We start from the raw sequence: 26415 nt of genomic DNA, 5'->3' as shown, positions 1-26415 counted from the left end.
GGTAATCAAATGCACCAACTGCTTAGATGTGTAATGAACCCATGAAGATTTGTACAATAACATGAACACTGGTGATGGTATACTACCTTTCATAGTTACTACTGATAAACTCTATTTTTCCTGTTGTATTTCATTATTGCTTCACCAATGTCAATACATTCCTCTCATGTCAATATATTTTTTTCTATACATTTCAGTTTATATAAATCTGACATGTTTCTACACTGAAGAATAAATTCTACTGATAGACAATAATTTAATGAGACAATTTTGGATTTCTGGTTTAGTAAATATCAAATTCTATTAAAATCATTGAAACAGTTCTAGCATCTATGAAGATTTCAATATCACATGGACATACATATAAAACAAGCAATATACCACCTAACCAATATCAAAGTTGTAATTTTCTCTTAACATAAACATTAGAAATAAATTAAAAACAGTGAGTGAGCACAATATCAAATAAACTTCACCATTTGAGTAAATAATTTACACATTAATAACTCACCCTCTGATTGACTCCTTTTAAAATTTCATCCTTTTTCACTTGTAATGCACTTCTGAAAAGGAAGGGAGAAATGCAAAAAAAAGAATAAAACATTTTCATGACAAGTTTAAATGTGTCTTGTGTATCTATTCATTGTAGTTAAGAGCAATAACTGTACCATATTTTATCTCAATACAATATATTAAAAGGAAGATATAATGAGAACAGACTGCTTGACTTAAATGGAGGAGACATAACTTACTCCTTTGTATTCATTTTCCTTTTGGTATTTTCAATATTCGATACCCTGGTACATTTATATTTCAGTTTTCACTGAAATTTTATTTTTAGGCAAAACCATGATGTTAAGAAAGGTTCTATTTTCCAACCTGGAAACTAAAGGTAATTGGGAGACAACCATTTTTTCAGTAGCGGAGTTGACATTCATACTAATAGTCTGTAAAGTCCTAGTCATACCAAAACAAGAACGGGTTTGACAAGTCTGTATAGTTGAACTTATCTCATTCCATGTTGTAGCTTTATGTATGCAATTACACATGTATTTTAACGATTTATTATCGGCAATTACATATGTTCAAGTATAGGACAATTATGTTAGACTTATCAACGTACTTTGGTCTCTCCTCAGGGGAATCCTCTTTAGCCCAAATAGCCTGTAGAGCACCAGTCATACCAATACCAGGTGGAGTCTTAAGAGGCTCAGGATGGGGTGGTTCAGACCCAATGGCATGTAGGACCCCTGTTATACCAACAGCTGGGACAGGTTTAGGCATTGGTCTGGCACTAGGAGCTGATCCAGGTCTAAATAGACAATAATTTAAATCAACAATTACAAAAAGACAAACCCAATCATCAATAAAATGAAGTAATGAAACTAAGACATCCTGAAACTTCACACTCTAAGTTTTTACTTACATTTTTTAAGGCATAAAGTTTGTTCGACTCCTTAAACCTTTTTCAACCATACTTAATCTTCTTTTTCTGTTTCCAGTTTTCTTGTTTTCATTTACATGTAAATACTTTGCTCATGCCATATAAATAAACCACTTCACAAACCAAACTCCCTTATCAAATATAGTAAATATTAAAAAATTAAAAGTACTGAACAATATAAAATGTGATGGTACACCAATATTGATTAAACTTACCTATCTCTTCCTTGGGCATATCTTTGAATCTGAAACATGGTGAAGTTCAAGTATGATTAAGTTAATATATCTTTCAAGGGGACTTACATAAAAAAAACTTACTGTTAAGAAAAAGATTGTCTTTAATCAAAAACTAAAAAGTCAGTGAGCAATGTTCACTGACTTGATACCCCTAGTCCACAGTTTGATAACATGCACCTTCTGACCTCCATACTGATTTTGATCAAAATATAAAATAAAAAGTGCACAATTGGAACCTGTAAATAAGATTCAGTGAAAGTTTTATTCAATTCCATTCAGAGGTGTAGCAGGAGTAATGGATAAGAGATGGGTCAATGCTGTTTAACAGAAGGAAGGAAGGGAGGACAGACAGCTAACCTAATCACTATATACTGCCACCATTTTGCAAGTGGGGGGTATAAATTTAATAATGAGCATTTTCCCAACTGGTAATGCAGCTCCCTTCACTTTCTAACAGATTCTTTATTCTAAACAATGAGCTTAATAAATGACACTAGATTCATAAAATGGAACCAAGGCAAACTTACAATTTTCTATTGTTTAACAAAAGTAAATAATCAGTGAAAGATTGTGATGTTTTGTGTGTGCAATTTTTCTTTTCTTTTCTTTTTTTTTTTTTTTTGGGGGGGGGGGGGGGAGACCGCATGTGCCCATTTGATCCCCCTTAAATTACATCCTTGCAGTAGTTGTAAGAGGGTTTACTATATCATGTCTTACCTGATTGCCTCTCACTTTGTTTTCTTTATCTATCATTTCTCTCCTCTGTTGCTCAAGCTGTTCTCTCAGCTGTTTGGCCTTATCATCAGCTTGTTGCTGAAAAATTTGAATCACAATGATTAAATAAAGCAAAGAAAATCCTTTACGTATAATCTGGTAAACTATATACACTGAAAGACACATGAGAAGATGGAAATAACTGTACTGTATTTGAGGATGTGTGCATCAAGCCTGAATTTGATTGTAACAAATTTAGTTCAAAATTAGTTTTTAAGCTTCTGAAACTAAGTTGTGCTAAAGCACAGGATAGACCTGTTTCCATTTTTCAGATTTAAGATTGAACAAAAAAGTTATCAAAGCTGTTTTGTATTCTCGTACAAAGTGTGGACAGGCATACGGACAGAAAGAGATCTACCATAATAAATCTGCCATAAGACAGGGGTATTATGTATAAATCCATATAAAATGCAGACATACTGTCTATGGTAGAGGTGATTCATGGTGAAGAAAAACCAACTGAACAAACGATTCTGTTTAAGTTTAAATATAAACTCTTACAAAGTGCCAATGCATACACAATCTATATAATTCTTCTCATGTAAAAACAACAACCAAAACAAGAGGCTCCCAGGAGTCTGAATTGCTCACCTGATTAAAGTTTGTCTTTCAAGGGTAATAAATTTAACAAGGAGATGACCAACAATTTTGACTCAAGAGGACTTTGGTATGACTTATCAGGATACCCCAAGAAACATTCATACCAAATTTATCATCAATTGGTCAAGTAGTGTCAGAGGAGAAGATTTTTGAAAGAAATAACATTAAAAATAGAAAAAAAAAATGTTGAAAAAGGGCAATAACTCCAACATGGCATAACCGATTAAAACCAAAACTAGATCAGAGATAGATCTCATCATGCTAAACACTTTTACATGATGTCAGAATTTAGCTACACCTAATGGTTTTGGAGATATATGTGAAAAACTACTGTCTGGCCCCTATGTTCTATTTTTAGTAATGGCGGCCATGTTTTTCTACAAATCAAAAATCCCCAAATCAATTCTATGCAGGATACCCCAAGGAATATTGGCCAGGTGAGCTAAGAATACTATGACTATTTATGTGATCTATAACTGTTTCTGAATAAGAAATAAAAGTAAATAAAAGTAAATTCTGAGGGTTTTTGACATGCATGAATCCAGGAACAAACAGGTCCTAAGTTTTATTTACAACTTACTCTTAATGCTTCTATTTTCTTTTTTCTCATTTCTGCTTCACTGTACTGAAATTAAAACATATTCATTATAATTTCTTTATAAAAACAAAACAGGAATCAAAATTTGGAACTAAAAATCTAAATTAAAATAAACACAAATATCTACAGCTATTTTTTATGCTACAAGTATAATTTTTCAAGTGTATAAATATTTTATGTAAAGTTGTGTATATTTCAAAATGGTTACATGTGTTCCAGGTACCACTTTTTCAAGTGGAAATAAAATCATTGTGGTAAATTTGTTGTAGGTTTTCTAGAAGGTTGCATAACCAATTGAAATGTCAATGCTCAACCCTAACACTTGGTACTTACATGTACATATTAGTGGTGAGATTTCCAATCTGCATGGTTTCTTATAATTGTAATTTTCAAATACTTATACACAAATAAGATAACAGGTTCATAGCTTTCGGACACATTTTCCCAGTTAGACAAGCCTAATCCTGTTTATGCTGGTTTAAGACAAATGGTCTTTTTGGCCATGTTTATGAAAATGGTCCATAAAATCCTGAACTATGTGTGATTCTATCATTTATATATACTATAGAAAGACTCATTGTCCAGGGACTGTCAGACTAAATATCAAATAGATGATAAAATTACTTCTGCATGATTTTTAGACGGAGCTATACTTTATATTGGAAAACAAAATAAAATTCATAAACTACAAAGAACTTGTAAAGTTACCTTATCATTCTTCCTGTCCATATAGTTAGCCTGTCGTATCTTCTTTAACCTTTCTAGGTATTCCTAGAACAACAGCGACAACAATATCTATGAGTCTAACAGTTATATATATAGGTCTGAGAAAACACATGCACACATACACACACACACACACACACACACACTGTCTTAGCATTCACCAAAAATGATTTTTTAAATACCTTCTAAGAGAAAATATCTTAACTTTCACTCATTCCTCCCATAAAATCAATCCATGAAAAAAATAACTTTCATTCGTTCCTCCTGTTACATCAACATAAGTAAAAATGACATCTCTTTAAATCGTTCCTCCATTAAAGTCAACATATGAAATAAAATCTCACTCACCATGCTCATCAACAAAATCTCAAATAATCAATGAAACTTGCATTATACACAAATATTATTCTCTATTACCTCTTCATCTCTCCTTCTAGCATCAGCTGAAGAGGGTCGCCCATCATCTCTGGCTGAGGATGGTCGAGAATCATCTCTGGCTGGTGATGGAGATGGTATATTTCTGGCTGGCTCCCAAGGAGCTGCACCCTGTAAAACGCAATATAATAAGATTAAACTGTCTAAGAATCAAGCAAAAGTCTACAAAAAGATTCATCCATATCATCAGCACAAAATATTTTGGCTGAAATTACAAATGTACTTAAAAGTACCTCATTGACAATGTTTTCAAAAATGATAGTGTCAAAAAATTTTAGTTATGCAGATTTATAGATCTAGACGTCAGTTGAAATATATTACGAAATAGGTCAGGTAAGTTTCCAACCAAGTTTATACATCACTTTATACTGAAAACACTGGAAAAAAAAATATCTTATAATATACATCATATCTAGAGAACCTAACATTGTAGGGAGTATTTAAAGGTTATACAGGAAGTTAATACTTCAACATCTAGATTTATCACATTTATCACAGATAAGTGAAAAAATAACTTCTGAAATAAAATCACAAGTAAACAATTGCATTCCACAAAGTGATAATAACTACATGCAATTGGGTTATAAAAATTTTAAACTAGGATTTCAGACAATAAAGGTGCCTATCTAAAGACAAGGAGCTCATGAACTACTGCATATCATAAAATAACGTTGAATAAATGGAGAAGATTTAAAGAAGATAAACATACTAGGGTATGTGTGACACGCGTGTGAAACACATGCGCACATGTGTCATTTTTACCTGTGTAATTGCAATGCACATGGTATACCCAACCTTCAATTTCTACCACTCAGTCAAAGATCAAATCAATGAAAATTGAATGAAGTATCCTACAATTTACTTGCATATCCTTTCTAAAAAAGCTTCCTTGAGTTTCATTTTGTACTGTATAACAGGATGACCCAATTAAACCATAATACTTTTGCTAAAAGAAATATTTGTCAGTGAAAATACAATAACCTAACTGCTTAAAAATTAAGTTTCTACACATATATTCTAAGAATACTTACACCAAACATTTCTGCATGACCTCTTCTCTTGTTGGCCTCTGCTTCTTTCTTCCTTTGTATAAATTCATTGACTATTCGAGCCCTCTCAGCAGCATCATTTCCTTTTTGTCTGTAATCAATAATCAAATGATATTGGCAAGGTTAAAATTATTTGTACAGATTGATGGATCAACACAGCACATTATTAACTACTGTAGGAGATGTATTTATGGCAGTATTTACTATATTTCAGTATTTTGACAATGGACAAAAAATGTAAAAAATGCACAAATGTACTTACAAAAATCATTTATTATACAATGAAGTGTTGCTACCTGAATTCCTCAGCCTGTTGCTGTGCCATTGGAGTTGCAGCTGGTACTCTTGGAGTAACCCCTGCCCTGGGTACAGCTGCCTGTCTAGGGGCTGCCATGTAAGCTGCACCACCGGCTGACATATAGAGAAATACCGGTAGATGTAACAATTTCTTCAATTAAAAGGCTCAGGTTTAAGATAAAAAAGTTTTAAGAGTTTAAAAAGTGCATGTTGTGTTTATACCTTGAAATGCAAGGTTTCAAATTGAAATGGAAAAAGGAAAATGTTTGCATTTACAAGCATCTTCATTTCAACATAACAGATGCATCAAATTTAAATGGTGGATGGCCTTAGTCAATATCAAATTGCACTCTTATATTTATGAATTGAGATAATGAAAGAAATTCTAAGAAACGTTTGTGTCCAATAAAAAATAAAATTCAGTCACTGTTCTGGAAGTGCAGCACAATTCAAAGGACATTTATTGAAGAATTCAAAGTTCTAGGAGGATACCTGCATTATATTTACCTGGAGCATTCTGTCTACCCTGCCGATCTCTGTCCAGTTTGTCTAAGTAGGCATGATAATCAGCGTAGTCTCCCCTGTTGTTAGGCTGCTGCTGAGGTTCTGCTGGCTAAAAAATATAGAAAAAAATCTTGCTTAGACCATATCGTGCATTAAAAATCTAAAACAAAAACAGTAGGTAACTGTAATATCACAATATATTAATATGCAAAGTTTAAGCTGGAAAGTTAGAGTGGAGGTGCATAAAGATGAAGAACAACTCTCTACAACACTTTAACAAAGAATGAACCCAGACTTTACATACTTAGGTAAAATAATGATAATGCTCTTGTTGATCAAGGAAACATTTCAAAAAAGAATTGAATGCAAGTGAATTAAAGTGAAAAGAAAAGTATGACAGAAGTAAAGTTCCATATTTTACTGGTTGGTAGAGAGGAGCTTCAAAAGGGCAGAGAGATGCTGAATCCTCTTTTTGTCCCTGGCTAACTGTGACAAACATGTATTCATTTAAACCAATTACTGAATGTAACGTCATTTTAATAATGTATAAAAATTAAATCATTATGCATTAGCTATTCCAAATTAAACTGAAAAATAAATAAAGAAAGACAAAGTAGGTTGCATATCATATTAGAAGTGAAGTTATATAAAAACTTGCATACCTTTGGAGCTGGCCATTTGATCTGACCTTGATTTCCTTTGTTGTTATCGTTACTTTTCTGTAATTTAAATATTCATATAAATGTTAATTTGTTGTTCTCAAAGAACTGATTGATATTCAGGAATATAAATTTTGTGGTTTAAAAAAATTTTGTTATTCATGGATATTTTAATTCAGGGATTTCACAAAACCATCTATATGTTCAATGGAAATCCTGCATTTTGTTCAGAATTGCAAATTTGGGTTTTACTGAACCTTGAACACCATGAAAATTTATATCCAATAAAAAAAATACTGTAGTTTATTCATGGTACCAATAAGTCCTATCAGTGTGTCATATAATATTTTGACCCCCACAAAATACTAACACTGGGGTTAAAATAAAATAACCCTGGGGTCATTATTTCATATGATATCTTGACCCTGAGGTTATAAAATCATATGATATTTTAATCCAGGTTCATAATATCATATGACACTGGTACTCCTGATCTTTACCAAGCTATATTCCCAAGTGATTACATCAGCAGATAAAATGTAAACGTCACAACATGACTACGGACCAAACAGATTTTATAGGCAATGCAATAAAATCACACAGCAATAAATCATAAAATTATTAATTATTATATCATTTTTTCATGTCACAATATCCAATAATGTGATATTACAAAATATTAAGCCATCTAAAAAGAAGATAAAAAGACCATAACATAGAGAAGACCTTTGAGTCAATTTTATATCTTTTTTCCAACACCTTTTATACTTACTGAATTAGACTCTTGTCAGTAAGATGGGTCATTCATATCAACCCCACAAAGCAATGATATATTAGCAATATCTTTTGTAGACATATTCAATATTTCATTGTCTTCTGTTATTTTTTATGTAAAAGTTTTATGGTAAGCTTTTAAAAACATCTCTTCGATAAATTTGAAATTCATGGAAAGTAAATATTTTTTGTCACATCATATTTTAACAATAAACCTACACCACTGTCATCAGATCCTAGAGAACCAACCATATTCTTCCAGCCATCCTCTCTGGCTTTATTTATTCTGTTTATCTGTAATGGGAACCATGCTCAATTATTGATGATTAGAAAGGATGATATTACAATTATGACCTTATTTCTATGAATTTATACATTTCATTTTTTTCTTTTTTTTTTTAAAATAAGTAAAATCATGAATACATGTATAACTTGCTTTCAGAAGTTTTACAGTGTAAGTAAGAATAATTGATATACATAGGAAAAATTGCTTTTCATGTTTTAAAAAAAAACCTGAAAAACATATGTTAATCATGTTTTTCAAATGTCTGAATCCACATGATAAACACATAAAAAAAATATAAATAATATGTGAAAAACAATAAAACAAAAATTATATGGTATACATATATTTTTCAATAGGATTTCATATATGAAAAGATTTGGTTTTTGTCAGATTTTCGAAAACACATGATGTCATGTATTTTCAAAAGCACAAATACAAACACATATTTTTTGCTAACTGGACTTAAACACATGTTTCAATATGTCTTAAAATATATGAAAACATATGTAACATACTGCCTGTGAAGAACAATGAAAGTTATAATGGTGAAGGTGGAAATATTTCACAGTATCATAGTAATGTGATATAGAATGATGGTGCTTTTTAAGAAGAACTTTTTTTTAGAAATAAGGTAACCATAAGTATGACCTGAAAATTAATGTTATTGTTTAAAAAAGTTTGCAGTAATTTGATAATGGGATTATCAGACGATTAAGAAACCAGCAGTCTGAATGTGAAAATTATTTATTACTGTGTGAGAACAAATTGTATCATTAATTCTGTCAAACCGGGTTCAAAACTCTTGCTATGTATGTTCAGTATTCATACAATGCTTCAAAAAAATCAAACGAAGCTGATAAAAGTTTTGTTCAACAGACATGATTTTACGAGGTCTACAAACAAAGCGGAAATTGACAAAATTGGAAGTAAATACAAAGTAAAAAAAAATCGTAACAGTAAAATCCTGATTTGAAATAGCAGAATTCCGCTAAAAAGCAGAACAAAAATCATAACTGGTTCAAGAAGTCCATTCAATGCCATAAATAAAACAAGCTTACTTCATTGGCACATACAACTCCACTGTAATTATCAATCTTATTGCTATTTACAATGTAAACCTACCTTTTGTTTTTCCATCAAGTCCTTGTGTTTCTTTTCTATTGCTGCCTGTGAAAAATTAATAAGTAATGCAAAAATTATTCTATATCTCATCCTATATTACACTTTAACTTAACAGAGTTTTCCTTTTAATAAGGGTAATGTAAAGAAAAGTCATGTCATTAAGTCTTCTCTTGTAATTTATTTTATCATCGACAAAAATCAAATACTTAAAAAATTTACTTGACATATATAAAAGTGCACAAAACATAATGACTGGGTTTTCATCAACACATCTTTTTTAGTGATTTTTTTAAGTAGCTGTCTTTTTAAGAATCATGCAAAATCTGTAAAAATGTGATACACCCCAAAAAAGGCTACATATTTTTTATTTTTGTAATTAAGTTATTTTATAAGTCTATACTATGAAATGTGTAATTACTCATTCAAATCTGCCTGCTCTTACGAGATAATCGACACTGAAAATACAGTAAATTCTATTGTATTTGAACGCCATTTACATAGTTATCTCCCTTAATTTTGAAATCTACAGTGCATTCTATATAATTTTTATCTCCTAAAAGCACGGGTTATATCAAAAACCACATGTTTATTTCTGTTTACTATGACATTTCAAACAAAATATCAAAAATAAAAATATGTAGGCTTTTTACCCATGAATCACATTTTGCATGATCCTTAGCTGGAGTGCTACTTAAAATCTGATCTCCTACTTAAAGATACCTTATTTGCTTCCTCTCTTCTTTTTCTTTCCTTCTCAATAAACTCTTGTTTCTTTCTTTGTAAATCCTAAAAAATGTTACAGAATGTAATATATAGAAGCTATTTTCTTAGAGGCATTTGGTAATTATATACTTCAGTTGAAACAAAAAGCATACATTGATATCAATATTGTGCAAATTTTTCAATTTTTCAAAATTAATAGAACTTCTCCTGTTTTTGTTGTTGCTACAGACTGGTTAAGAAATGAGAATTATAGCCATAGGTATTAAGTCTCCTGCTTTTGGTGTAAGCCATTTTACATTTTATGTTAAAATCAACAATCTGCTGTTCCCTTCTCAAAGCAAGAGATTTTCACCCATTCCTGATAATTTCTCCCATCTTCTTTGAATTTTCAGCTTAAAATCATAATAAACTACTTTAATTATTATCAAAACATGTTGCAAAAACAAAAACTCAACTAATCTCCCACTTTGAGAAAACACTGAGAGATTTCCTTCTGTAGCATTTTCGGAAGTTAACACCTATGATTATAGCTAAAATAGTGTTAAAAAAAATGGCAGTGTTATATCACATGGTACATTTATATACATTACAAATTCAGAAACATCATTAAATTCTCATACCTGAGCACTTCCTGGTCTTGACCCACTGTTACTACCAGGTCTTTTCTTGTCCTGAGATCTATTAAGAAAACAAAAGAAATTCACAATGAGCAGCTTGATACCGTAAATTGGGAAATTTGGCCATAGTTTTAATTTGCTTTACTTGGCGCCTCACTTAAAAGTGCAAAAATTGAACACACCGAAATAAAACATTTTCAAAAATTAAGGCAGCCAATTACATTTCAGTGTATTAGTAGGTTAGGACGAAAACAAGATCTATACCAGAGTATGTGTCTACATAGCAATCAAATTGATCATTTGCTTTACCCAGGTAAAACGTAGTAATGAATATGACACTGGTTAATTCTTTTCATGATAGAAAAGGATACTTTGATACCACTGTGAAGATAACACAAAATTAAAACACTTATCGCTCTGAATGTACCAAAATTAAACACATCAAAATTAAACATTCACATTTTGACAGATAAATGCCAAAATATCCCAAATTATGGTACAACCATAGAGGTTGAAATTTGGGCAAGATTGGATACACCATTCAAACTTGATACAACTTTGATTTTTGATTATGATTAGACATTTGATTCAGGATATGAATTTGACAATTTTTCTGCCCCTAATTGATCATTGGTTTCAGTAACAACCACCAAAATCAATCCTAGTCCTTCTTCGGGGTATGGTACTTTGTAGTAAAATTTCAATAAAATCCATACCCTTTTACTCAAGTTTTATCATCAAGAAATAAAAAAAAATCTTTTTTTCTGGACATCAGAATATGCTTGTTTCTAGCCCTTTTTTGGCCCCTAAATCCTTGTAGATTCAAGCCATAGCCCAAAAATTCATCCTAGCTATTATTTAGTGGTATCGCACCTTGTGGTACAATTTTAAAAAGATCCAATTACTTATAGTCAAGTTATTGTCTGGACATCGTGAAAATGCTTGTTTCTGGCCATCTTTTTGCCCCTCATTCCTAAACAGTTCAAGTCTTAACCACAAACATCAATCCACCTAATTCCAAAATGGTTAGGGCCATAACCCTCATACATTTCAACCTTCCTTTTGTGGTTTGGAACATTGTTGAATTTTTTTTTTAAATTATCAACCAACATACATTCATGCTATGATTGTTATGGCAGTATAACCAAGTGTCTAACAGACAATAACAAAGACATGAACAGCCCTTCACCATTATACAAAGCAATTTTTTCACAAATGTATACAAATAAATAAGTAAATGTACCAACTTAAAATAAAAAAAAAACTATCTGCATACTCTTTAACAAAGAAGGACTTTATCATTTTCAAACCAAAAATGAAATGAAAAAAATACACTGTAAATGCAATAATTTACAAAATGTAACATAATAGTGTATTGGAGGAAGATAAAGTGAGAATGAAAATAGCAACAAAAAGTAACCTAGGAACATTTGAAAAATGTTGACAGCTAGTTAAAATAGACCACTTTCAATTTCAATACAAATCTAGGTTAGCTACTGAGAAGTTTGAATAAATTTGCCCAAAAGATCACACAGGTGTTCTGTGGTAATTAAATAGAACACATTGGTATTATGTAGGGCAGATTTCTACCTAGAGTGCTATTTAAATTATTCAGTAGCCTACCTAGATTTGTATTGAAATTGGTGCTAGTCTATTTCAACTAGATGTAAAACTTTTCTTAAGTATTGATGTATTTGTAAATTGAACAAAAAATAGCAATTTAGTATTAAATTAATTTCATAATAAAAAAAATTTAAATAGATCACAATTATTCCATGACCTAATTACTGACCTTTCATTAGATTTCCTGGCTACAGGAGCACCATATATATTTGCTGGATTATATTTGCGAGGTGCTGCTGCAGGTGTAGGCTTCGGAGGCAATGGACGTCGTGCAGCAGCTATTACAAAAGAAAATTGAAATTGGAGAAAATACTTTTTCTTCATTTTAATTTTATTGATCAGGTGAAAATAAAATACTTTCTTTAACGTGCATGTAATTGATGCCAGGATTAATATATAAACAACTTAATATTCCGAGTATGGCAGATATCAAATTATAAACAATACATCTTAGAATATTTTGGTGTAACTTCTTAAAATTTCTGATATTCTATTTTTTAAATGAGTTAGGTTGATAATAACAGGCAGGGCCAACCATTTTCAACAGCTTAATATTTGTTACACTGTATATATTACCTGAAGGAGGTCTTTGTCCTGGAGCAGGGGTTCTATTACCAGGACTTGGGGGCTTCTGCTTATGTCCAAGTTTCTGGCCATGCATAATTGTGTGACTAAACTCATCTGCTATTTGCTAAAACAAAATAACTCATTTAAAGGCAACAACATTCTATTTATGGACAATAAATTCTGTGGATAATTAGTAATGCAAGAATTCAAACTTTCCCAAATATACATGATATAGACACTGCAAATGCAGTTTAAGTATATAATACAAAAGATTATTTTTATAGAACACGATTAGCTTTGAAGCTTGAGACACAAACTATAACACATATTTCTAGGAGCATGCTACACTCAGTATTACTATTAAGTCATACCGTCAATGGAAATAGCTGCTAATGCCAATGAAAGTGTAGATAAAAATACGATAATGAAAATAACAGGCAAGTTAGAAGAACAAACATTAGGATGATAAAATATTACAGGCAAAATTATCACTTAAGCACTTAACATTTTTACTTTTCTATCTAATAATGCTTTTTTTAATATATGCTGACATAAATATCAAAAATAGCAATGTGTAATGTTCAGGGAGAAAAAGGTAAAAAATATAGTTACATTTTTGTACCATTAGAATTGATATTTAATTGATTATTCTATAATTAACATTCAATGATGATTTAAATTTTCTTGCCCCCCTCCCTGTCTCCCGGGATCCATGCCGACTCCTGTCCCTCATAGCTAAAGCCTATAGTCATATTAACTGTACAATGTAACCTAAAAGCACTCCAATTACATTAATAATAGAGGTATAACCATTGATCAATGAAGCTTTCTTACTGATACATGTATTGTATCATACTGATAAAGATCAAGATGACATTTGGCTTCCTAAAGATTGAATAAATATGGACTGTCCGCTATTTATGCAAGGTGATTCTATAGTATTATTGCGAAAGTTTTTTCCGTATCGGCTTAGTTATTAATCCGAGGCTAGCCATATTGGTCTTTGGTGAGAAAGATTATTAGAAATAATTATTGAAGTATAATACACTGATGAATGATTTAAAGGTAGAGTGTATATATTTAAAAACTTAATACAAACCTCATCTGTCAGAAACTTCGGTACTTTCCTTTGTACAAATGGCATTTTCAATACAGAGTTTACTGATGGCCTGTCTCTGGTATAGTCATAATTTAAGGGAAAAGAAAGAAATTTAAATATGATTTTATACTGGTACATGATTAAATAAAACATTGTGTCAGTTATTTCAATACATACTGAATATTACATGTCAAAATCTGTATCACAAGCGGTATCAACCCAGACTCCTATATCACCCCAAGCCACTGGCAGGTAAAGAAATATCATGTCCATTGTATTGTATATTTTAACCATACTTCAAGTATGGTCTGTGAAGGGGTGTGTTATTGGGTATGAGACATCAGTCTAGGGGTGTGGTATAGGGTATGCGATATAGGTCTAAGAGGTGTGATATAAAGTATGCAATATAGGGTAGACAATATAGATTTTAAACAAACACTTACAATGCATATACAAAAAAAGTTATAATTTAACCAATGCACTTGTAAATGTACATCAATTCTTTAAGTACCAGTGAAATGTTTATTTAATGTTCGTCATATCCATACAGACATAAATTACAATGTGCATAGTAAATTACCATTGTTAATTTTTTGTCATGAAACTTGAAAAATGCAATTATCAATCACATCATTACAGAGATAAAAAAAACACAGGTAAAACACAGTTTACCCTCCCTCCTATGGAGCAGGGGTATAATACAATTATGAGAAAGAAAAGTAAACTCCTATAAAATATCCTGACATAATAAAAAAAACCTGCAGCATTAAGTACATAATATACATGCCCCCTTTTTTAATATGCTGTTTAAAGTCCCATAACTCTGAATTATTTTCTTTCTTCAAAGTTATAGGTCTTAAAATAATGAAAGAGAAAATTATACCATGGGCTTCAGTGTACTGCAGCTGTATATTTATCTATGCTTTGCATTATTAGACATGATTTTTCATTTCTATGTTTGTAATTACTGGTACAGTGATCTCCAAATAGTGCCCAATGCTTTACAACACTGAAGACCTTTAATGTAAAATTGTGTACCATATACACACAAAAAAAGAATAAACTTCTTGCATATGTAGACCCTAAATAAGAATGAATTATGGTTTCCAATACAAGAAAATAAAGACTGGTGTATTGATTGTTAGAACTTTAAACCCATATATCACACATGTTTGTTACGTAATAGGATAGTTTAACAATTCACATATAAATTTGTGTCAAGAACATAACACATAGTTTATTTAGTACAAACCTTGGGGTTCTTTTAAATAGCTTGGCTATCAATCCTCTTAAGTCATAACTGTATTTAGGAGATATAGGTGGGTAGGAGCCTCTACAAAATCATTAAAACAATCATTACAATTAACTAGCATACAAATACCAGTAAAATTTAGTTTAGGTTGTTCTACATGTATTTGAATTTTCTTTTTAAATTCATGTTTTCCCATTTGAAGCTGAAAAAGACATATTACAAGCTATGCTTGTATTCTCTTGGATTTCATTTCTTCAGAATTTTTTTTTCACAAAACAGTAAGTTGGGTACTAAGGGGTAAATTACAATATATATGTATAAGAAAGCAGTATTAATCTACTATTGGTTGTAGGAAATATAACAAGAATGGATATGGTGAATATGTCAAAGAGACAGCAACCCCACTCTACAAAAATACCACAAATCTCTTACTGCCATTTCACATACTTATGAATCGAAAAAAAATCATTCAAAGTTTACTTTTTTATTTTTGTTTCATGATATGGAGGTCTAAATGGGTAATGAGGCATCATCAAAAGGGAAAAGGGAGTCCCGGAGACAAATCAATTACTTTTACTACACTTATGTACTTCTATACTCCTAACAAAAGATCTAAGAGACCATGAACGCAATCTGTAAAGTACTGTAGTTACCTGATTATCTTTAGAACAAGATTTTTCATATTCCCGGCTTCGAACTGAAATTAAGGAGAATATGACAAGTCAAAGATGATCATTGCTATTTCTAACATTGGTTATCAAGAACAATGGTCTTTGCCATTTGTTTCTGGATACATTGTACAAGAAAGTTTTCATAGGTTCCATTTCCCATAAAAAAAAAACAATCAGCAGTGCCTTTCATAAACTCTACAATTAAGTTAAGACATAATAATTTGTAGAAAATTTCATAGGAACGTATTAAGATTAATTGTAAAAATTAACCATGAAGTTTTGAATTATAAATGTCCAACGTTGTGTCAAAGATACAGCATCTGTGTTTATTTCATTTCATATATATTGTGGTCTGGTCAGGTAACTAAAGTTATCTATTGAATAACATGGCTTTTCCCATATAATATCCTGGCTTTGAGATTTATATGGGTTGAGGGGTGTTTTTCTAAAAACAAATATAGAAGTAAACCAATGACACAGTAGATAAGGGCCATTCCAGAAATAAATGTAATGGGGAGGGTCAAGAAGCACTTTTTATTTGACCCCACCATGCATAAAATTTTCATTGATTAGTTTCTTTCATTGTTAAAGCTTACTATTTTAAATGACAACCCCCCTCCTCATAATTAATTCTGAAATAGCCCAAAATGCATTTCCCACAATAAACACTGCAACATGTTCTTGAGTGTTATAGACATTATTTACATATAGAATAATTACTTACAGCATGTTTGAGTGTTGTCATTTCATATAATACACAACCAAGGGACCATATATCACTGAAAGTAAACATATGAATAAGATTAAGTGTTTACACTTTTGCTATATAAATTATAATCAATCATAGCATTGTTTTGGCTTATGAAATACAACTAGGTTTTAATTCTGTGAAACATATGTTCGCTTTGAGATTCATATGGAGATAAATATGTCCTGCAATGTTATACATGTACAGGACTAAAGCAATACATGGCTATAAGTACATTTATATTATTAAATCATTCATTCAAAATTCTGCCTAAGAAGATCTGTTCTATTTTTGGGCCAAAGAATTTTTTGGATTGATTATTTCAATTTTGTTTAACTTTGTTACAGTGTGTTTAATATTGACACTTTCAAAACTGGTACTATACAAAGTAAAATGTCAAAAAACAAACAAAATTGCATTCTAGAATGACATATCATGTGTAAACCAAGATGTAAAATCAAAATAAGGGCTATTCAGAACATAAACCACTTTGGAAGTGATTTAAATTCTGAATTTAACAAATTTTTCATTGATAAATTTTTTTCTTAAGGTTTGAATATAAAAATGTTCACTTCTCCTTTTCAAAGGCCAGTAAACTGACTAAAGTATAGATCTGAACATTATTGCTTGTCTGAGGAAAAGCCACATTTTACTGTCATACTGCTAACCAATTACATCACATATTGATATCAACATGTATATGACATTGTATAATAGTCAACCTTTTGTTGTTGTATGGTCTGTTTTCACAAATTTCCGGAGAGAGGTAGTAAGGTGTACCTATACAGGTTCTCGCTAGCTCTACTGTGCTGTAATAAACAGAAAATTTAGTTGTTATTATGCTATAAGGTAAAGGTTTTTGCTAGTTCAATACAATATAACAGACGACGTAGATTACTTTTTAATATTTTCAGACTTAAAAAAAAAAACACACAAATAATGATTTTTTTTTAGTATATCTTGACAGCAAGTAGATCACACAGGCTGATTGTTTGTCTTTTTCAGAGAAAACACTGGATCGATAAAGGTTCATATGTAACTGACATGTACATGTTGATCTAATGAACAATGTGAGGAACTATTTTTCTTCTGTCATTTCTGTAACAAAATCTTAATCTCTGAACAGTAGTGATAATCTTTGAAGACTAGATGTCAGGTAAATGATCATTGCAACTGATTCGTGATGATGTTGAAGTCTATGAGTTTGAGTTTTCTTTTCATATTAGCTATATCGTTCAGTGTCAAAATGTAACCAGGACAAAACATATTTATATTTTACCTTCCTAGTACTTTAGCTATACCAAAGTCCCCAAGTTGGACTGTGCCATTTGCTGTTAAAAATATATTCTGAAAAAGATGAGAAAATAAAAGACTTATTACTTAGCTTACATTTACATGTCAGAACATATTCAATATCTCAAATTGAAATCAATATAATGTGAACATGATATATATAAAACTGAGCAGTAAAAATTGAAACAGCAGATAAACTAACATGATATTTGTAGAATATAAAATAATAAGAAATATTGTACGTACCTGAGTTTTTATATCCCTGTGAAGGATTTTTCTGTCATGTACATATTTGATGGCAAGAGCTATCTGTACAAACCAGTCCATAACCTAAATTGTAATTTAAAAAACTTCATGCAAATATCTAAATAAATCATAGAAAAAGACAAAAGTAGAAAAAAAAATTCTAGAACCATTTTACCTAACAGCATTTCAAAAAAAAATATTTTGGGTTATCTCTCCTTACCCACAAACTTCTTATGGAAGTGAGTTCAGAGTGCTTCTGATTGAAACTCCTTAATTTGTCTAGTGTGTCAGAGGTTAAGTAAGATTTTGCATTGACAAAAAAATAAGTATTCATTATCAAAAATATATGGTTAATCAACAATCCAGGAGCAAAATTTGACTTAAAATGGGGAAGGGTATTTAAGCTCAGAGCTCTGAATCTTTTTCAGAGCTTTGTTTAAATGAAAAGGATTTTTTTCATAAATTTCCAAACACTTGACAGATATAGTTCAATATTTATCTATTTTAGACTTGTAAATTACAAGATCAAAAATCAAATGCTACCATTATATTGTCTCATCTTGAAAATTAAAATGGTATGCCCAATGACAGAATTTCAGACAATAGACATGTCACACTACATTGGATATAAACCTGATCTTCTGGGAAAAGTATTCCTCTTTGGCTGCTTATTTTATGGTAGAGATCTCCTGCAAAAAATAACAATTACATTTACAAAATAAATAGTTGATGTAATTGCTTCCAAAGATTAAAATATCACCAACAGATGTATTTGCACTTGTATCTGCCATTGCAAAAAACATTTTTTTTATAACATTTTTCTTTTTTTTTTATTCTAAATTTTCCCTCGACCAAAAGATTAATGATGTCACAAGCAAGAATTACTTTCTTTCTCTGACATAAATAGATCATCCTGAGTAAAATTTGGGGTCATTGGGAGCAAAATGTGAAGTGTGAATTGGAGTATAGTCTTACAATAAAAAAACTTAGTATTTGATGTTAATTTTCATCAGTGGTAATAAAATTGTATAGGTACACACAGTTCAGTCTTAACAACTTTCATGTGTTACTTTATTAACATAAACACGATGGAAAAAACAAGTTAACCAACTTACAATATTTGAGTTACCATAGAGTTACGGTATTTTGCAGCTACTAACCTTTCTCGCAAAAATCCATTACTATATGTAAATATCCTTTTTCTAAACGATAAAGAAGACATACAGTAAGTATAATGTATTATGAACTGAAAAAAGGAAAAAATACTGAACAGTTTATACACAAAACAATCATAGCAATATCAGTAATTTAAAACTACAAGAAATTAAACAGTGGTAATCATAACCTTAAAAAAAATAGGAGTATCTTTGATTTGAATTTGTATTATAATTGTAAGAATTCCTAAGGTTCTTCAGCTTGAATTAGGATTTATTGCCTCAATATCACTCATTGCTTTTTTCACATTTCTTTAAACATACCTTCAAATGATTCTCTGTATGTAACAATGTATGGATGATGCATTTGAGCCAAAACAGAAACCTGAAATCAATCATAAATTGCAAAGCACATAACATATATTTATACATTACATGTATGTATGCATAAAAGAACATTTAATTTCTTCATCAAGTGTATCTTAAGTTTTTAAGACAACTGGTAAAATTTATCACTGAACTTTAATGCAAAGCCAAATGTATAAATAGAACATTCACTTCAATTATAAAGTTCCAATCACAACAAAAAGTACTTTTGAGTGTCTAAAGACCTGACAAAACAGAGAAAGGTTTGTAAACATCATGTTCATACATGTGCATTTGTACATGTATCAATGCTTCATCTGATACAAAACTAGTAATGTAGAAATCATATAAATCATTTACATGTACATGTACATGTATGGTCTTTTATTTGACCTATTGATGGAAATTAAATATCTCTATTAACATTTTGGGGAGGCAGCCATTTGAATCCAACTAAATTCTGCAAAAGTCCCAGAGTGATATCAGAGTTAGAAATAGTAGCCTGCCCGCCAGCCCGTGACTGGCTATTTTTGGGCAGGACTGGCCAATTTTAGCAAACATTTATATAGCCATATAGTAAATTTACTGAAAAATTGTATTCAGGACTGGCTAGAATTTGAGTGAGTTTCCTACCCTGATGATATATATTTATTGTAACATTTTACAAGTTCCTACACACTGTATAGTGGCTGATCCAGAAATTCTGAATGGGAGGAAAAGCCAACTAGCCTAAAGGGAGGGGGGCACTCCAGTGATTTCCATATTTTTTATGATAAACCATAACCACCTTCTGGATCATATGCTGTGTACATATATATTAAATCAATTACCTCTTTTCTTGCATCCTCCCTTTCTCTGGCTTTCATCTAAAAAAAAAATCAGCAATTAAAATACATGTATACAGTGTGTAACATAAACACTTGATGTTTACATATAACATGTAGGTGAACATTGATAGGGACAGAGCTGCTCATAGTTATGTACATTCCATGTCAAAACATAAATGGCTCATAATCATTCTGTCAAATGTGACATTTTTAGGAAGTGACGTCAGCAGACACATAGGTCTTCCAGATTCCTGTTACTTGAAACATCAGCAATTTAACAACACAGCGGTAAAGTTATCAACAAATAGCTCCATCCCTCAAAGGCAGAGCCAAACTTCATACAACATATTATAACTAAACTGTCATGACAATGTTTAATGTAATCCCCACTAAGTCATGTTAACCAAAATTTTTTACCAAGTTTTTGTGGTAAACATGTTGAATTTGGATGACGTACTTCAACCATGAAGAATAAGAAAAGCATCAAATGATCTTGATTGGGTTTGATCTTTTTGTTTTGTGAGTGTGTGTTAATGATTCATAGTCCAAAACAAACAAGACGTTTTGCTTCGAATAGTGAGCCGATCACAAATAAATGGTACTTGATAATATAGTTGGCTAAAAGCACTACAGAGCTTTTGTTATTTGTACACGTTACTGTATAATCAGGGACTATAAATAAAACTTTCTTGCTTTTATGCTGTATTGTCTGTTGGGACTGAATTATGGTTCTGCAGCTATTATGTAATACTATTTTAGAGACAGGCCATGGAGAACTACTTATTGATATATAATTCACTATTTTCTCAAAAAACAACTTTAAACAAAAATGGTACATTCCATTCAAGAACCGATGCTGAGGTGTAATGACATTCCTGTCACTTCAGGTTCCAGGTGTTAACACATCACGGTGCATTTAAATGGAAAAAAAATTACAATGAACCTAATTACCTGTCAATGGAAATCAATTATGTGTGCTGTCAAAAGTTGGGTATTGTTCAATTGAATAGGAGTATACTGACCCCATTTAAATACTTGATCATCATTATTGAAGGTCAATGGAACAGTTGATACAACAAATGAAATATTGTAAACAGTGCACTTTTTACCTTGTGTATGGGAATTTCTTTAACAACATACTGATGACTATTCTTCTTGTCCCTGACTAACAATGCCTTTCCAAAGGCACCTTCGCCAATGTTCTTAATTTTGGCGTATTTGTCCATTGTTATAAAAATTAGAAAGTGAAAATGCAAGCAGTGCAAGTTATAAATTCAAGTAGTTAATAAATCAATAGTCTCTTCACGGCTGAGAAATTCTTATAACCTAAAAGTGTCAGCCTTCATTTTCGTGCAACCAATTTTACATATTATCAAATCTAAAAAACAGACTTTCGTTGAATTATCATTACTATATCAGTTCATTTTTTAAAGAATTCGACCGGAAGTGTACAAATCTTCCATAGTTTCTTAAATTAGAAATTATACACTTTCCAGTGGAACGATTTTTTAAACATATGATCTTATTGACAAAATCATGTATAAACACAATAATTTACTATAGTTTTTAAGTATATTTGCTTTGTGTTGCATAATGAATTCAAAGATTGTCATGTTCTACAAAATATTTTTTTTTCGTTCCATTTATTTTGCGAGTTTCAAAATGGCGTCTGCTAAAGCACTTCGTTTTGGACAGAGCTTGAAAGAATTAAGAATACATTTATGTCAGCGATCTGCTGCAAGTCAAGGAGTCAGGTTAGCATCTGTTATCCGTTTATGTATCCGGTGAAAAGTTAACTGCCTCGAAAAGTCTCTTTAGAACTGAAAGAAGTCGTAGTAATTGCATTCATTTTATGACCTTCATAACATTATCAGTCATGTCAGTTATTTACATTATAAAAAACTTACTAAAACTTGCTATCAAGTTGTCAGTCATTTGAACCAACAGACTTCTAGGTTCAGAGATACTGATAGTTGCTCTATCTGTATGACACTTTGTCCGAATTTCCTCTGACCCTGCAACCCTCCTCTTTTTTATTTGGATATTGATATGTCAGTTGGGGTCAGAACAATGTGCCATACAAAGAGTTGGAGATTTAGCAGTACCACAGAGTATCGCCCTTCAACGACTTTCAAGTTGAAATTGTGCATGTCACACCTACCTATACTCGGCGTCACATAAATAACATACTGTTAAAATTTGAATAAAAATATTTTCTACGACTTTATTGACACCTACCGTCGTTTAAATTGTCTTAAATGACTTGCTCATTTGTTTAGCCAAACGGCTTCTCCCTAAACAAGTCGCTTATTAGCTTAAATCATGCGTAACAAATCCTTACGGGAAAATCCCATACTAATATCCGCCATGTTGGTTTCTACGGGACGATTTGTTTACAAACGAAGTTCGTAAGTTCCCGTCGAACTCCGGTGTCTGCTTGATCAACTTCTCGGTATTGTACATTGTTCGCGTAAAATAAATCAGAGATATCCGAAATAATGCCGAAATGCATTCTGGGTTCTTCGGTTTTTGGACAAACCATTTAAATGTAAACAACATCTCCTAGCAACCCAATCACTGTAAACATGGCCGACTTTTTACAATGTAAATATTGGCACCGAGAATTAAAATCTGACCGGAATTTAACGATTCAATGTTTAGGGAGAAGCCGTTTGGCTCAGCGAATGAGCAAGTCATTTAAGACAATTTAAACGACGGTAGGTGTCAATAAAGTCGTAGAAAATATTTTTATTCAAATTTTAATAGTATGTTATTTATGTGACGCCGAGTATAGTTTGATTCTGGAATAATTTTCCTGTATGCTAATACCAAATTTGGTACAAAAATTACATTTATTATTGAAGTTTCGATAATTTTCCATGAGAGACCCTGTTTTGTTGACATTTTGAACCATAATAGAGAGTAGGCGGAGCTTGTTACTTTTGGAATGGAAGGGTAGCGGGTACGTAATTTTTCAGCGGAATTTTGAAATATTCTGTTAGATTCCGGTTTTAAAAATCCTTTCTGCTCCGTTCCATTCCTAAGGTAACAAGCTCTGCCTACTTGGTTGCAGGATCAGAGGAAATTCAGACTATATGACACTATGTCTTTGGAAGGAACACTAAATGATATTCATTATAAGTTAAAAAAAAACACTGTACAACCAGTATAATAAAGCACAGGCACCTATATGTAGTATTTGGGGAAAATTTTACAACTCAACCTCGACTCAAACTAAATACTACACATAGGGCATTTTAAGGAATTTGGTGGTGGTCAAAACAAAAAATATCTCCAGCGCCAAATCCCAAAAGGGATTAGTACAGAGCATAACTCTAATTTATGAGTAGGGCACAGTTTTGAAGAATATTCTCTTTTCTGGACATTTATGTTGATTTTAAAAGCTCTACAGACCTTATGTTTCCTGTTTGATATATAGACTTTAAATAAAGTTTATGTGGCTTGAGTTGGGTACTTTGAGGTGTAGCAGGGTGAAGGTTCAAATGTGCCTTTGGTAAACTTGTAGAACCCTGAAAGCTAATTCAAAATCTGTAGCGGCTTCCTTCTAATTGTTGGTAAATATTCTTCTTTTGAACAATCTTTTGAACAGATAATCAGAAGCATTTTTAATATTAATTTTTACATTGAAAGATACATGTATTTATGATTGAAAAATACAAATTTTTACATCTTAGCATATGGACATATAGTTCCCAATGGCTTCCGGTCAATTTAGATTCTTTCAATTCACCAATCAAATTAAAGAATGACATCACAACCGAAAATGAGAATTTACCAAGTATTGACAATGAGTACTAGAAAAATTAATGACCATTGCTGTTGGAAAAATTTACTGCAAATTAATCAAGAAGGAAGAGCTATCAGTGAAATTATATTTTTTTTATGTATTTTATGGCTTTTGTCAAGTTATAAATTGTTAATTCCTTTTGATAACCAAATTGTTTTTCTTTTTTACAGAGACTTTATAGAAAACCATTATGTTGGCTTAAAACAGAGTAACCCTAAGTTTCCTATACTGATCCGAGAGTGCAGTGGAGTACAACCAAAAGTCTATGCTCGCTATGGTGTGTAGAACATCTTGTTTTTCTTGAATTACATGTATCATCTCTATATATTGTATATTTTGTATTTAGGAGTGATTTTGTGATTTTTTGAGAACTTAAAAATCTCAGTGGAAAGACTTTATTCAATTTTTCAAAATTCACAACATTCCCATAATTGGATGTTGCAAGAAACAAGACTATTGTTTTTTGGGTTTTTTTTTTGGTGGGGGGGAGGGGGGCTTAATATGGGAAAAAATACCAAGCTGTGTGGCATGATTCAAATGCTTCAAAATGAAAAAAAACATGGCCTAAATGTGAACACATGAAACTGAGATGATATACATACACTATGTAGCAAACCAAAGAAAAAAGAGTACACAAAAAAAAAAAATTGAAAATATGGGAACCAAGATGCATTTTGGAGGGTTGAAACTTGGACAGCTTAAGAAAAGTAGGGGTCAAAAAGAGAAAAGAATACAAAATCTATTTGATATTGTACATCAAGGTACCATACCATCAAAGGAAGGCTGGGACTGATTTTTGGGGTTATGTAAAGCTGATTAGGAATAAGGACAAAAAGAGGGCCAGAAACAAGCACTTTCCTTTTATCTGGATGATAACTTGACTATACCTGTAAGTGAATGGATCTCACAAGGTGCCATGGGATTGATTTTGGGCTTGTTACTGGAATCATTTATGATTAAGGGACGAAAAGGGGCTACTTTGATTCTGTTTGAATTTTTATCTTGTGTCAAATACTTAATCACAATCATAATTTAGAGCTGTATCAACATGATGGAGCTTGACTTTCACTAATTGTTCAGGATTTAACAACTGTGGTCATATCAAGATACACCCTGCAAAGTATTTTATTCAAAATGATCCTATCAAATACAAGTGCTAGGGTTACCTTAGAATTTTATTATTTGTTTTTCAGAGAAAGGGGTATTTATCCTGAGCCAAAATAAAGGATACATTAAAACAATTCTGGTAGTATTGGTTGCCTAATAATACAATTTACATTTATTTCAGAATATGGTAAAGAGAACAGTCTACCTTTAAGCAACATGACAAAAGACCAAGTGCTGGAAGCTATTAAAACATTGTCACAGAGATCATGATGAACTTGATATTAAACCTGTATGTTTTTTGTAAATAGTGTGAAAGAGAAATAGTAGTGATAAAACATCAATATTGTTGTTAATTGTTGTCTTTGTGTAAATATTGCAGTTGGAAAGAGTGACATAAATTTGAGAAACATAATTACAGCATGACTAACAAAAGCAAGGTCTTGCATATGATACAAATATTAAAATGCAAACATTACAAAACTGAAAATCATTCAACTCTTGAGGTATATATGTGCAAAGTCTGCTCTTTAATGCAAAGGAATGAAATTGGTAAGAATTTATTTCAAAATTTATAAATGGTTCACTTGGAAAAGTTTCATAAATTTACATGTAGACCTACAGGGTGTTATAGCAATGAAGTCATTATAAAAACTGGATATGAAGTTTGAAATTGATGTGGTTGAAAACAATCACCAAGACAGAGTTCGCACCTCAATCATTCTAGTACTTGTATGAGAACCCCTGTCTATCTTTCAGTCTGTTCCCTAATCTGCCCACTCATCTGCTATGCACTATTTGTCACAAACCTGT

General features: G+C 31.4%; 2 protein-coding genes across 6 annotated transcripts in view; one reads left to right on the top strand and one right to left on the bottom strand.

The window, feature by feature from the left end:
* LOC148604902 (serine/threonine-protein kinase Nek1-like) overlaps positions 1 to 22168 on the bottom strand; it is a 40769-nt gene extending 18601 nt beyond the window's left edge. For 4 of the 5 annotated variants that reach the window (XM_088550492.1, XM_088550490.1, XM_088550493.1 and 1 more), the window contains exons 1-29: positions 21800 to 22168; positions 20694 to 20729; positions 19822 to 19882; positions 19504 to 19545; positions 18977 to 19032; positions 18344 to 18427; positions 18084 to 18151; positions 17527 to 17613; positions 16781 to 16835; positions 16039 to 16082; positions 15386 to 15466; positions 14134 to 14209; positions 13044 to 13158; positions 12637 to 12745; positions 10848 to 10905; positions 10225 to 10290; positions 9505 to 9549; positions 8316 to 8390; positions 7326 to 7382; positions 6667 to 6772; positions 6159 to 6273; positions 5845 to 5953; positions 4796 to 4924; positions 4361 to 4423; positions 3635 to 3679; positions 2399 to 2493; positions 1660 to 1695; positions 1124 to 1312; positions 512 to 563 (exon numbers count right to left, since the gene is read on the bottom strand). In XM_088550492.1, the coding sequence (XP_088406618.1) occupies positions 512 to 563; positions 1124 to 1312; positions 1660 to 1695; positions 2399 to 2493; positions 3635 to 3679; positions 4361 to 4423; positions 4796 to 4924; positions 5845 to 5953; positions 6159 to 6273; positions 6667 to 6772; positions 7326 to 7382; positions 8316 to 8390; positions 9505 to 9549; positions 10225 to 10290; positions 10848 to 10905; positions 12637 to 12745; positions 13044 to 13158; positions 14134 to 14209; positions 15386 to 15466; positions 16039 to 16082; positions 16781 to 16835; positions 17527 to 17613; positions 18084 to 18151; positions 18344 to 18427; positions 18977 to 19032; positions 19504 to 19545; positions 19822 to 19882; positions 20694 to 20729; positions 21800 to 21916 (2271 nt within the window). In that variant the 5' untranslated portion in view covers positions 21917 to 22168. Of the gene's footprint in view, positions 1 to 511; positions 564 to 1123; positions 1313 to 1659; positions 1696 to 2397; positions 2494 to 3634; positions 3680 to 4360; positions 4424 to 4795; positions 4925 to 5844; positions 5954 to 6158; positions 6274 to 6666; positions 6773 to 7325; positions 7383 to 8315; positions 8391 to 9504; positions 9550 to 10224; positions 10291 to 10847; positions 10906 to 12636; positions 12746 to 13043; positions 13159 to 14133; positions 14210 to 15385; positions 15467 to 16038; positions 16083 to 16780; positions 16836 to 17526; positions 17614 to 18083; positions 18152 to 18343; positions 18428 to 18976; positions 19033 to 19503; positions 19546 to 19821; positions 19883 to 20693; positions 20730 to 21799 lie in introns of all 5 variants that reach the window. The other variant, XM_088550491.1, reaches the window with a different exon arrangement.
* Positions 22169 to 22338: 170 nt separating this feature from the next.
* LOC148604901 (NADH dehydrogenase [ubiquinone] 1 alpha subcomplex subunit 2-like) lies at positions 22339 to 25958 on the top strand. Its single transcript, XM_088550500.1, has 3 exons — positions 22339 to 22444; positions 24669 to 24775; positions 25787 to 25958. The coding sequence occupies exons 1-3, from the start codon at positions 22353 to 22355 to the stop codon at positions 25873 to 25875; spliced, it is 288 nt and encodes a 95-aa protein (XP_088406626.1). The 5' UTR covers positions 22339 to 22352; the 3' UTR covers positions 25876 to 25958.
* The last annotated feature ends 457 nt before the right edge of the window (positions 25959 to 26415 follow it).

This window comes from Perna viridis, chromosome 10 (assembly GCF_037379345.1).
Source record: "Perna viridis isolate PV_CMFRI_1.1 ecotype Kerala chromosome 10, ASM3737934v1, whole genome shotgun sequence".
NCBI lineage: Eukaryota > Metazoa > Mollusca > Bivalvia > Mytilida > Mytilidae > Perna > Perna viridis.
The sequence above is the reverse complement of the archived record's forward strand: the minus strand, read 5'-3'. Positions and strand labels throughout refer to the sequence as shown.

Coding starts and splice junctions, on each gene's coding strand:
- LOC148604901 (XM_088550500.1), top strand. CDS start 22,353: ATGGCGTCTGCTAAAGCACTTCGTTTTGGACAGAGCTTGAAAGAATTA. Junction 22,445..24,668: donor GCTGCAAGTCAAGGAGTCAG/GTTAGCATCTGT, acceptor TCTTTTTTACAG/AGACTTTATAGAAAACCATT. Junction 24,776..25,786: donor AAAAGTCTATGCTCGCTATG/GTGTGTAGAACA, acceptor CATTTATTTCAG/AATATGGTAAAGAGAACAGT.